General features: G+C 33.0%; 1 protein-coding gene across 1 annotated transcript in view; it reads right to left on the reverse strand.

The window, feature by feature from the left end:
- Positions 1-14057, reverse strand: part of FSTL5 (follistatin like 5) — a 700938-nt gene that overhangs the window by 74030 nt on the left and 612851 nt on the right. Inside the window, exon 13 of the mRNA XM_036241790.1 lies at positions 707-856. Within this exon, the coding sequence (XP_036097683.1) occupies positions 707-856 (150 nt within the window). The remainder of the gene's footprint in view (positions 1-706; positions 857-14057) is intronic.

Consider the following 14057-nt stretch of genomic DNA (forward strand, 5'->3'; position numbering starts at 1 on the left):
CTGTGGTTTATCTCTTCCTACCCCTCCACCCCCTCTTCTAGGGGATGTCAGTCTGTGCCCTACTTTCATGTTTCTGGGTCTACCGTATTTCTCAGACTGTTATGTTCATTATATTCCATATATAAGTGAGATCATGTGGTATTTGTCTTTTACTGCTTGGCTTATTTCACTTAAGATAACACTTTCCAGGTCCCTCCATGTTGTCTCAAAGGATAAGAGATCTTTCTTTCTTACAGCTGCATAGTACTCCATTGTGTATATGTATTACTGCTTTTTTATCCATTCGTCTACTGATGGACACTTGGGCTGTTTCCAGATCTTAGCTATTTTAAATAGTGATGCTATGAACATGGGGGTACATGTATTCTTCCTGATTGGTGTTTCAGGCGTCTTAGGGTATATTCCTAGAAGTGGGATCACTGGGTCAAATGGCAGTTCAATTTTTAATTTTTTGAGGTAACACCATACTGTTTTCCATAGTGGCTGCACCAGTCTGCATTCCCACCAGCAGTGTACTAGACTTAAATTATGTCTTTAATTCATTAGGCTCAAGAGCAGAGAGAGAGGAGTGTTTGCAGAAAATGTATATATTTTCCAGTTACCCAAGTAATGAAACAAATTATAAATGATAATCAAAGGGCAACACACAAGTTACCTGGTAAAGACTATTAAAGTAAATACCTTCAAAAGTAGGGATCATTCATACCTGAACAACTTTCTGAGACTGCACATCCACAATTAAGACTCTGTCCAAAGTTGGCTGTGCAACATAAATGAACTTGTCTTTGACATTGACGGCTGAGGCCCACACACATTTCTGAACTTCATCTCCTTCAGCTTTGGGACAGACTTCATCCTATAATTTAGAAATTAGAAAAATAAAATGAGTACCTTAAATTGTGACATGGGTACGGCCATGTTCTGTATAAAATTAATTGATGTTTTCCTACTTTCAGCATCAAAAATTAAATATTATAATTAATAAATATATATATTGAAAGAGTTAAATTAATCACAATAGTATGCAGTACATATTTAAGCTCACTAAATGTTTATAGAAATAAATGTGAATGTTGGGTGGTTATTCAGAAAGGTTACTTAATTCAGAAAGTTTCTCAATTTGACATCAAGGTCAAATTTTATAAAGTCCTTTAATCTGCCCAATCTTTTTTATTCTACTGATTTATCCTAGAACTGCCTTCTTGTTCAATAATCCATAGTTTGGGCTGGATGGCCAAAAAAAACCTTCTATTTCTTCCTTTACTACACTTTGTCAAGAAATGAATATTGAAGGGCATGTCAGCCTTTGTGGTTTTCACTGGCAGACACATCACAAGTATAAGAAATGTCATTTAGCTCATTATTTTTGTTTTAGATTTTTCTCTATTGGTTTTATAATTCTCTCTATTTACTTACAGTTATAAAAACCACTAAGAAAAGATTTGTTGAACTGTACATAAAATATGTGTGTAATGATAAATACATATTTATATGCTGATGATATAATGATTAACGCTGACTTTTGTATTTTACTTGTTTTATGATATAGATCTGATCACTGATTACTGATAACTAATTTATTTATTTGTATACTCTGGTTAGTTACTCAAGCTAGATTAGAATACTCTGTTCTCTAATTCAAATAAAAACATATTTTTTCATCGGAAATTTCATTCACCATTTGTATTTAATAATCATGAAAGACAACCAACAAAATTTTCATTAGCAACACCACTAAGCATTTCTTTCTTTTCATTTGAAGATAATACTTATAGAAGATAAACCACAGGTGACATTTAATGATTAAAATGAACACTTCAACAATGTAACCCTTCTCGGGCAGACAACCATAAGAGGTGGTTTTCCTGTTTGCATAAAATTTGGAAAATAACGTAAAAACAAGAACACTCTGGAATGAGAAGCTCCGTATGTGGCCTGCTGTTCTTGTTCTCCAAAGTTCAGATCTGATTCAGGGAGGACCTGGAGTGTCTACTGACTTTTAAGACCCCGTCCAGAGGTTGTCAGGTTCGGCCAGAACTCCAAGAACACAGAGCAGTAATGTTGTCTACACAGCACAGGGGTCCACGCTTTCAGGACTTAAGCCAAAGAACAAACAAACAAACAAAAACAATAAAAATGAAAACTAAGCATCTAATGTATGCTTCTGGTAGTTTTGGAAGTATAAAATCAACTCCATTTCATGGAAGGTACCAAAATTACTCTACAGTGACTGCGTGTGGGGTCATCCTGAGTAATGTCCATGGCACCTTTAAGCAGGCAGCACTAATCTGAGGGCAGAAATCTGCCCTCAGCACATGCCCAGAAATAAAGGACAGTACTGTACTTTCATTCATCAATTTACTGAAACATTACTTGGTATGGCCAATAGTTTCTCTCTGAAGCATAGTAAACATCTTTGACAAGAACCTATTTTGTGATAATTAAACGCTATATACATATGTACTTGAGAGACATGAAGAGGCGAGAAAAAAGGGTTGACGGAAGAATCAGAATATGTGGAAATTGTTCACAAATTCTTTGCTGTTGTGTAAAAGCTACCAATGAAACCTGCCAACATCACAGGAACTGTGAGTGGCCTGACACCTAACTGTCAGCCAAACAACTGCTGAACCAAGAACAATTCCCACCTCTTTGTTTGCTACAAAACTATACAACAGTAAAATAAATGACTCTGCTGGGAATTATTTCCTATTTGTATGCTGTCCCCATAGGATGTCCCTGACCAGACTCACAATCATTTTTACAAAGTCATTAAAAGTTTCTTGACAGTCAGCCTGAATTTTCTTTGCTTCCCTTTATGCCATTATTTCTGATTATAGTCTATTAGGTCTGATTTTACAGTAGCACTCTTATTTTTTAAGATTACATAGATTAATATTGATCTCTGTGGGTAAAAATTGTAGAGAAATGTTTTTCACATGCATTAGGTATTTAATAGGATAACAGAGAAGCTAAAAAATACCAGAGATGTAAAATAGGATTAAGATAATACTGATGAGAAAAATTATCAGAAATTATATCAGTATCATTCAGTTACTTTTTATAGAAATGTATACTACTATTTAGAGTGAAAGGGATTAATAAGATATTAGATGAGGATGAGCATCAATAAGAAAAAGACAATTCTAGTTCATCATTATAATTTATCTATTTTCCTTTGGGTTATTCCCACATTTAATTACATATTTCATGTGTATGAATCAACCTCTTCAAAAATTATAAAGGGATATAAGATATATTACTAGTGATGATGGAAGTTTTGATTTAGCAATAAAAATAGTGTTGATGATACTTGATTTGCTAAATGTAAGTAGGTCACATCGATTAATATAGCCACTCATCTTCTATAGAGCTTTGTCATTTTTAGTTATTGTATTGATTACCTATTAAAAATACTTTGCCCTTAAGTCTCCAAATACCCATCTCTCCTCCCTACATCCCTCCTCTTCCTCCTCTTCCATCTTCTCCTTCTTCTTCTTATTCATAGTCCCCCCTTCAGCACATCTTGCATCATTGATGGAAGGCACAAATGTTATTTATCACAAGTAGCTCCGTTTTCCTTGCATCCAATTCAACAAGTTTCTGTCACCATTCCCTCCTTTCATCCTTCCCTAATATAGATGTGTCCACGGTCCTTTGCCCTTGGAAAGATCTGCCCCACATTTCATTTATAGTGTTAGTTATGTCTCCAAGTTCTCAGACATGCACATTCTCCTGCAATTTAAGAAGCAAACAATAAAACGTTAAATTGCTTCATCTACTTTCCTGTCTAATCATCTACCAGATTCTCTTCAGACTTTACACAGCTGTCTAAAACTTTATTTCCATGTTCTGAACTCTCTCTGTGAATTGTTCAGACTTCAAACTGGTTTTCATAATCCTCTCTCTTCCAAAAGAGATGTCCTGAAAAGTCATCTGTGGCTTCAGAATTTCCAATCATCAGTCTTCAGTTCTTGTTGGGAAGCAATTATTGATCATTTACTATGTGAGAGATACTGTGCAAAGCTATGTTTGGTAATAAAAATATGAATATGAGCCCTGGCCGGTTTGGCTCAGCGGTTAGAGCGTCCGCCTGTGGTCCAGAGAGACCCGGGTTCAGTTCCCGTAAGGGCACGTACCTCATTTGCAGTTTGTCCCCGGCCCTGGTTGGTCGTGCGGGTGACAGCCACTCGATGTGTCCCTTTCACGTCAATGTTTCTCTCTCTCTCTCTCTCTTCCTCTCTCTCCCTCCCACTCTGTATGAATAAAAAATGGAAAAATGTCCTCGGTGAGGATTAAATAAATAAATAAATAATATGAATATGAGAATGTCTGCTGTGAAGTTGCATATTATTTCTGCTGTATTTGGCTGTTTCTGATACTTGATTCTTTCTAAAATGTCTTCTTGTTCTTGTAAAGCAAAGATCGGCAAACAAGGGCCCCAGACCAAATTTAGCCCACTGCCTGTTTTGGTATGTGGTCCAGGAACTCAGGATGCTTTTAGCATTTTAATGGTTGAAAATTAATAAAAGAAGAATGTTATTTCATGACATATAAATATTATCTGAGATTCAAATTTACATAAATAAAAGTTTATTGGAGCATAGCTACACCTATTTATTTGACATGTATGGCTACTTTCATAACACAATGGCAGACAAAGACCATATGGACTTTAAAACCTATGATATTTACTATCTGGACCTTGTCAGACTAAAATGTTGCTGAACAGGGGTTTTAAGATATATCCCTAGCCTGGCTATCATTTTAATCCTATTGGTTAAAATTCTGTGTATAATGGCATCTTTATATTCTTTTCCCTAATCATGACTTCAAGAAAGCTAAACCTCAGACTTTGGTAATCTGCTCCATTTCCTTAATATTAAATTTAAATTAAATTAATTCTTACTGCTTTATTATTATCATGGTCAGATGACACCCAGGCTTTCTTTGTTTAGTCCCTTTACAGACTAAACTGATGAATGGGCAATTTGAAATGAAGATATAATAGAGGAAAAATGTATACTATATTAATGAAAGTAAAAATGTGATTCAAAGTTAAATAGAAAATAAATCAAGAAAAGGTGAAATACATGCACATACACATGTCCACACATAGTCAGATAGATAGATGATAGATACATTAGATAGGTAAGAGATAGATACACAGATGATATAGACAGATAGATTGATGGAATCTATCCAGAGATAAATAATAAGGCTTGATTTATATTAGGGAAGTTTAAAAACCTAAGCAACTTTGTAAAATAACAGGACTATTAGATAGTAAAATAACAGAGTATAATTGGCAAGAATAATCATATATAAACCTATGTATAGAGCATAATTATACTTGATATGTAAAATATCCTCTCTTTCAAGTTAAAAATAGACTTAATAATCAAAGGACTACCAGGCCTAGTTGCATGGATAACAAAAGCACTGAAAAGGCAAGGTAATTAAATATCAATAAGACATAAAAGTAAATATTTGATTTTTTGCATAACTTTGAATGCAAATGCAGTATGTAATATGCATAGCTGTGAATGAAGACAAAGTGGCATTAGTATTGTAATGAAGGTAGAAAGAAGTATGTGATAAATGAGGTGACCTAAGATGTATACACTCAATTTGGGCACTGAACTAGGCAGCATTGTGGATTTACCCAAGGGCGGTATGTAGACACTTCTAGATAGGTACTGAACTACTGGAAACACATATTTTGAAGTTTTGACAAACATGTAAACATAAGCATTTAAGTCTGAAATATTTCCTCAGTAAATACTTGTTTAAGTTTTAACTATCACTTATAACAACAACAACAAAAAATCAAGAAATGTGTATTTTTCAACCATAATGTTAAACACTGTGCCATGGCATTCAAAACCATTGAGAAACTGAATTCTAAGGCATTATGATTCAAAATGTGGTCTTTGGACAGGTACCAGTTGGCATATCATATATTACCAAGCTGCTAATATTACAGAAATTAAAAATAACCATTGAGAATGTTTTATAGCAACTTGACATTGTCAAAGTACACATGTGTGTGATCAGTGGCTCATCTCCTTGAATAGAATTTAGATCAGTTTGGGTCTTGCCAAGCCTTACTGGAGGGTTTCATGGGCTGAAAACTATCTACTGGTTAAAAAAATATATATATATATACTGAGCAAAAATCAAAGTGATTCTTTCCCACAAATAGTATTAAAAGCATTGATTTTGTGCTTTCCTTTCATTTCTAGCTTTCTCTCTCTTTTAAATAGCATTTATTTTGATCCAAAAGTCACAATTAGAGTCCATTAAGATACATAGAAAAGCGAATAATGGAACACTTGAAAAGCTAGTGTTTATTTTATCAAACTCAGTAGAATGTTAATAATTGTTCTCATTGAGGATTTGTTTAGTTTATCATGAATCAAGGCAAATAAAGCAAGGTTTCTTTTGTACTGGATTGGAATGCTTAGGTTGGGATCCCAGAATATATTTTATAGCAATGTGGAAATATATGTAAAGGTTGAGCTATTTGTGAACATACTCAATATATTATATCCTTTTAGTCTTGCTTTGCAATATTAATAAAAGTAGATCTTATAATAATGTATTCAACAATTTAATCAATGGCTATCTCTCTTATTGGAACATTTTTTTTTAAAAGACAATGAGGTTAAACTACTTTCATTAATTTTTAATTGAGTTCACTGCTTATAACCCAAGCAATACAACTGCTCTTTTCCTTAATTAGAGATATTCAATTTATCTCCTTCTATTTTCCTTTTCATTTATTAAAATGTCATAAACAGTGTAGCTCATATTAGTCAAAGCATAAGTAGTTATGGGAATTTACGGGCTGATTTGCCTTAATCTAGCCTATTTTAGAAAATCGTCATAGCAGAAATTTTGATTCAAGCATATTAAAGTACAAAGACCACATTAGAGAAATTTTCATTTTTTCTTTTGACAAAAGAAAAATGTATTTATGTCTTTCAGTGTCACAATAAAAGTGGAGCTGATAACATTTCAGTCATAAACCGAAGACAGGTTTCTCTTTAGAGACAGTGTATTAGAGACACTAAGAAAAAAGGCTTTGAGGTCAACCAGACCTGGATGTAATAATGTTCAGCTTTTACAGTCATATGAACCATGTTACTACTCCTTTTAAGTCTTGTTGACCTCACTGTATAATGGTATTACCATAACATAGCATTATTATGCAGATTAAATGAATCATGTTTAAAAGTGATCAATAAATGTTACCTTTATTTTCATATAGAAAATTTTCTATGGTTTACATTTGATGAAAACTATAAAACCACACATTTTTATATTCAATGTTTTTCAAATTTTCATAATGTTTTGAATAGAAATTCACTAGGGATATTTAACAGTTTCAAAGAGTTACTCTAAGTGTGGAATGACTGTTGAATATGTGGCCAAGAGAATCATTTTTTTTTCCCCTTTATTATTTGGCAGTTCTGTGACATTGAGCAAATCACTTGACCTTTCTCATTTTTCCATCTAGAAATTAAGAGGATTAAGTCAGAATGTAGTCAATTATTGTAATAAAAGAAAATAATTCAAAGCTACATGAATTGCTTCTACTCTGCTAAAAAAAATGTTTTATCAGTTCATAAAAATATCAAATTAGGTTAAACTAGCTGACTTAAAAATAAATCTGTAGATTGTTAAATTCCAAATACCTTCAGAACACAAGAGAAAAAAAAAAACTCTAGACATTTGGTAATTACAGGACTAGGTGGTTTGTGTCTTTGTTCTCCTGCTCCTTGCAAATGAGCTGGAATCCTGGCTAGTTTTGGTCTGGGTACCAGTGAGCACTGAGAACCCCTGGGGCAAGGACTGAATGTCTGTTGTGAAAGGCATAAATTTGAATAATGGAAAAATCAAACTAGATATCAAGACCAAAGGTTTCAAGTGAGGTTGAAAAACAAGTAAATAGAGATTGGCAAAAAGTTGTTTGAATTGAAAGCTAATGCACTAAAGGAATTGGACAATTATGGTGTCTGTCAGGAAATGTAAGTTATATGGACCCACACTTCATGGTGGATCAACTTCAGTAAGAGGTAGTGTGCACAGTTGGAATTAAGAATTAGTTGTGTTGATTTTACCCTAACATAGTTTGTATAAAAGCAATGATATTCTCTCTTAACTTTATTTTACAAAAACAGTGAGTCAGTTAGCTCAGGGAAAAAATAAGATTACATTTGTTTTTCTTATCAAGTAACACATGAAGTTAAATGATTCTTCCCCTGGGGCAAAAAAAAAAAGCTGACCCTAGTGCCTTAGTGTGTAAACCATTCTTTAATAAGATGAAAAGCTCATTTCAATCATGACATCACTTTACACACTAATGAATGTCATGGAAAGATGGGGCTTACTTCTTTTATAGAGTATATTCTATACTCTAGATTCTTTAAGTAGTTGTGGAGAATATTTGCTCAAATGGTCCCTTTCAACTAATGATTAATAGACTCATAATTTAAAAGATCAGAAAAACAAAACAAAAACATTTGTTTAAATACTCAAAGTATATATATGCCCCTCTATAATTTATCTGACATCTGGATATCTAATTTTTTTTTTTTTTTTAACTTTGAAAACAGAGAGACTTCTTCATAAGGTAGTCTTTTTAATTTTGACTAATAAGCTTAACTCTGCCTCCTTACAGTTTCCAGTCATTTAGAATTTGGTTCTTCCTTTTGAAGCAACACACTCTTTCAAATTTTACATAAAAGTCCATCAAATGTCTAAAGACAGTCTGTGAATGTGGCTTTTAAACCATTGCCATTAAAATTGAACTTCTGGTCTCTCACTTCAGTCCTATGTTATAAAATTAATTTTCTTTTCCTGCTTGATTATTCACTTCATATTGATTATTTATTTCATAATCTACATTTGCTTTAGTAATATGATCAGAATTCAGAGAAATGAAGTCTGTAAACATATAATTGCTTGTTTTTATTTTTTTTAATGTTTGCAAGGCAGAGAAATATCGATGTGTTTTTCCGCTTATTTATGCATTCATTGGTTAAGTCTTGTATGTGTCCTCACTGGGGATCAAATCCACAACCTTGGCATATTGGATGGTACTCGAACCAACTGAGCTACCCAGTCAAGGCCAAAATTGCTTTTTTGTTGTTGTTGTTTTGACTTTTTTAAATGTTTTTATTGTTGCAAGTCAATTAGATAAAGAGGAACCAAAGCTAAACTTTAAGAAAAATGGTCAAATAATTTGAATGAGATGGAATGTCAGAAACAATATAATTCCCTTCTCTTCTTTAAATGTTTATTTTTTTCTTTAGTAGTGAGACATGAGTTTTGATAACATAGATTTTATACATTTCTTTTTTTTTAATCCTCATCAAAGGAGATATATATATATATATAAAATTGATTTTTGAGAAAGAGAAACATATGTGCCGTGACTGGGAATCGAATCCATGATTTTTTGGTGTATGGAACAATAACCAACTGAGCCACCCAGCCAGGGCTACACATTTTTCTTTGGGGGACAGTAGCTGAAGAGCTAAACAGGTTTTACTGAATCCATTTCTAAGTATGCATATATAATCTGTCCCTGTGAATAGCTTACTATTTTGTAAATATTTTAAAAATGTTAACATAAAAGCAAAAATTATATTAATGTTATGATTGTTGGACTATCTGCATTTGGTTCAATACAGTGTCATGCTTTTTTATGCACTGAACTTTCTCTGTAGTACATAATCTCACAATGAAGATGATGACATTTCATTTTGAATGAGTTCTGTCCTTTTACCAGCACAGAAGCAAGCACCTTATTTGAAAGACAGGTTGAATAGGTTTTGTAAGAATTCTATTGACTGAAAAAAATTACTATGAAGTGTGATAGATTAATCTCCAAAAATTATAAGGCTGTTTATGGGATAATTATTTGAATTTTTATTTTTAAACTTTATTGTAATTCACACATAAATGTGTTCCACATAGAAAGCCTACCCCGAAAAACATTACACTGTACCTATTAGATCAACCTTCTTTAAAGTGTATATTTACTGGTTAATTATTATTGCAAATGACCTACACTCTATTTCTTACAAGTATTTCATGAAAGGACACTAGCCAAATAATGTGTATATATGTATTGTGCCATGTTGTATTCAATATAAACTATGAAAATAGACCCATTTTTAAATATATATTTTAAACCTATAAAAATAAATGTTACATTAAAAGAATAATTTAGCTCTGAACCTACCTTCTTTATAGGTAGAAAGATACAGACCAAATGTCCATTTACTTTGTCCTTTATCTTTAAAAAGATATCTTTACTTATTATATTGCCCACAGAATTACATTTTTCTTATCTTCTTTTTCACTGACATATTAGAAAAGGGTTATACCACGTTTCCAGTTCAGAACATTTCTTGAGTAATAATATGAAAACAACAGTGAGTGAGAATTCACCAAAACTGCCTCTGTAATTTAGTTCAATGCAAATCTTTTAAAATGTATACAAATCATATAATCAGATGTTATTATTTTATACCATCTTTAAGTTTTCCAAATAATTTTAAAAAATGAGCTATGAGCTATAAGTTACATTTTTGTGAAGTCATATTTGTAAATAATTATGTGTTGAAAATTCCATAGTAAAGAGTGATATTTTAATGAAAATGATACTAGGATATAGATTTTTAAATACGTTAAACTCATTTTCTCCTGTTCTTATCATAGGAAATGCATGTTTCTTCTTAAAATCGAGGTGAGATAAGACTGATTTTTGTTATCTTTCTTCAGGATGGAAGAAAGAACACTTCAGAGAGAGTCAGGAAATGGATCCAGTTCCTGAAACAGGAAACATTTCCATGGTGATTTCAGGCAATTTCTTTTACTGTCAGAGGTTGGGCCACCCCACTGTCTCACCTTACATTGTCTTTAAAGCTATACAGCTGAGATTTAAAACGGGATGGAGTAATTGCCTTGTTGTTCAGCAAGACCTAGACGAACTTGAGGTTTTGCTATTAATTTGCTAAACAATCCATTAAATGCTTTAATAAAACTTTGAAAATAAATTACTGAAACAGGAAGAAAGGAGTTTTAACAAGCAATAAATGAACAACTTAAATAGCTAAGAGATGAATAGTAATTTTGAGGATTAAGTTTTGTTTTCCTTGTAATTCTTTCTTACAGTTGTGTCTTAAATTTCAATACAGACAAATATAGTCATCATATGATAAAGAATATGAAAAAATACAAACATCATTTTAAACTTTCAGCAATAAATTTAAAAATTTTAGTAATTCATATATTTAATAAAATGGAAGACATTAATTTACTGTATTGTTTTCCTTCCTGCCCCACATCTCAAATTATTCAAACTGAAATTTATGACCTTTCTGAAATATAAAATGATTTAAAAGAAATGGCAAGCTGCCCTGGCCAGTTTGGCTCAGTGGTTAGAGCGTCAGCCTGCGGTCCAGAGAGCCCCGGGTTCAGTTCCCGCTAAGGGCACGTACCTTGGTTGCAGTTTGTCCCCGGCCCTGGTTGGTCGTGCGGGTGGCAACCACTGGATGTGTCCCTTCACATCGATGTTTCTCTCTCTCTCTCTCTCTCCCCCTCCCACTCTATCTGAACAAAAAAACAAAAAAAAAAAGAAAAGAAATGACAAGCCTTCAGTGTTAAATGGCAATTTTGACAACTATTGTTGAAATATAAAATGTAAACAATAAAAAATCAATCTAGAGCTCAGAAAATTAAAGTTAAATAAAATTTTTTTAATTTCCCAAGAACTTAGGGCCAAGAATTAAATAAGTAATTAAAATTGCAAATCTAATCCACAAAAGCTTTAAAATAATTACATAACTTTCAACATATTAAAAAGAATAAAAATTAGAAATTATGTAAGCAAATGATCATTTTTCATAGAGAAACCCAATAGAAAATATCTAATATTGATCATTCAAGAAATACCAGTAATGAGCACATTATTTAAAGTGATTAAATGTAATTGATTGCATGGGGGGGGGGGGGCTGGAAATAGAGATGCATAAAGTAAAAATCTACTACTTTTTAAAAATTAATTTTATTGTGGTGGTATTGACTAGAAGATTATATAGGTTACAAGTATACATTTCTATGATACATCATCTGTATGTTGCGTTGTATACCAACCACTCGAAGTCAAATCATCTTCCTCACCAAATATTTGACCCCCTGCACCCTGTACTACCTCCCTAAATTGATAGGAAGTAGAGGAAAGATCATTGTGGACTTTCTTGTTTGAGTGCATGACACTCTCCAACAGCACAGAAAACTATAATCCGGTAGAAGATTCTTGTAAACAACCATATTTCTCCTATAAGAAAAACCAAGAACTGCACCAAAAAGGCAAGTTTAGTTTACCGACTCTCAGAATGCCTCGAAATGGCAATGTACCAGGAGGGACAGTGAGCTGCTGGTGAAATCCCTGGGTTTGATCTGACCCAGTCTGATCATATGAAAAATCTAAAGTATCAATAATAATATGCGAAACTTTATTCCTCATTTGAGAACTGCATTATGATTATGTATATTACACACACATTATAAATAAAATGTATATTTTATTCTTTCCAAACATTTGAGGAGTGACTCAGTTGTGGGGATGGACGCAGAAAGAGGTGAAAAATCCTATTGTTGCTTTGACTCTTAAAATGCGGGTCAGTGGGTTTTTGTGCTTTTCTTATATGTTCATTTGTTTTCAGTTTTATATCCCACTATGAGTAAAATCATATGGTTCTTAAGTTTCTCTATCTGACTTATTTTGTTTAGTATGTTATTCTCAAGGTCCATCTATGTTGTCTCAGATGTTGGTATTTCGTCTTTTCTTATGGCTGAGTAGTATTCCACTGTACATATGTACCATGTCCTCTTTATCCAGTCATCCATCAAAGGTCACTTTGGTTGTTTTTATATTTTGCCTACTGTAAATAATGCTGTGATGAACATAGGGGAGCATATATCTTTGTGAATCAATGTTTTCAATTTTTTTGTGTGGTTAGATACCCAGGAGATGGGTTGCTGGATTATATGGTAACTCTAGTCTTAATTTTTTGAGGAATATCCATACTGATTTCCATATGTGGCTGTACCAGTTTACATTCCCTCCAGCAGTGAATGAGGGTTCCTTTTTCTCCATAACCTCTCCTACACTTGTAATTATTGTCTTGTTGATAATAGCCATGCTAACAGGTGTGAAGTAGTATATCACTGTAGTTGGTTGTTTTAGATTTAATTTATTTTTAGTTTTTAAAGTATTACAGGTGTCTCCCATTTTTTCCCCCATTGACTCCCTCTTCCCTGCTCCCACCCCCTGCCTTCACAGCACTGTTGTCTGTGTCCATAGTTTATTTATATGTGCATACAAGTTCTTTGGTTTATCTCTTCCTGCCTCCCCCACCCCTCTTCCCTCTGAAGTTTGTCAGTCTGTTGTATTTTCCTAGTAGCTAGTGAAGTTGAGCATCTTTTCATATATCTGTTGGCTATTTGTATTTCTTCTTGGGAGAATTGTCTGTTCAGGTCCTCTGTCCATTTTTTAATTGGATTGATTGCTTATTTGGTGTTGAGTTGTATGAGTTCATTGTATATTTTGCATATTAACCTCTTGTCAGAGCTCTTGTTTGCAAATATCTTCTCCCATTCAGTGGTTAACTTTTTGTTTTGTTGTAGGTTTCTTTTGCTGTTCAGAAGCGTTTTCGTTTAATATAATCCATTCATTTATTTGTTTCTTTACTTCCTTTGCCGTTGGGTCAAATTCTTAAAACCTTCTCTAAGACCAAGGTCCATAAATTTAGTACCTACATTTTCTCTGTAATTTATTGTCTCAGGTCTTGTATTTAGGTTTTTGATCCATTTTGGGTTAATTTTTGTATATGGGGACAAATAGTCTAGTTTCACTCTTTTGCATGTGGCTTTCCCAGCACCATTTATTGAAGAGTCTTTCTCTTCTCCACTGCATGTCTTTGGTTCCTTTGTTGAAAAGTATTTGACTCTATATGTGTGGGTTTATTTCTGGGCTC

The sequence above is a fragment of the Molossus molossus genome, unplaced genomic scaffold, assembly GCF_014108415.1.
Source record: "Molossus molossus isolate mMolMol1 unplaced genomic scaffold, mMolMol1.p scaffold_m16_p_4, whole genome shotgun sequence".
Lineage (NCBI taxonomy): Eukaryota > Metazoa > Chordata > Mammalia > Chiroptera > Molossidae > Molossus > Molossus molossus.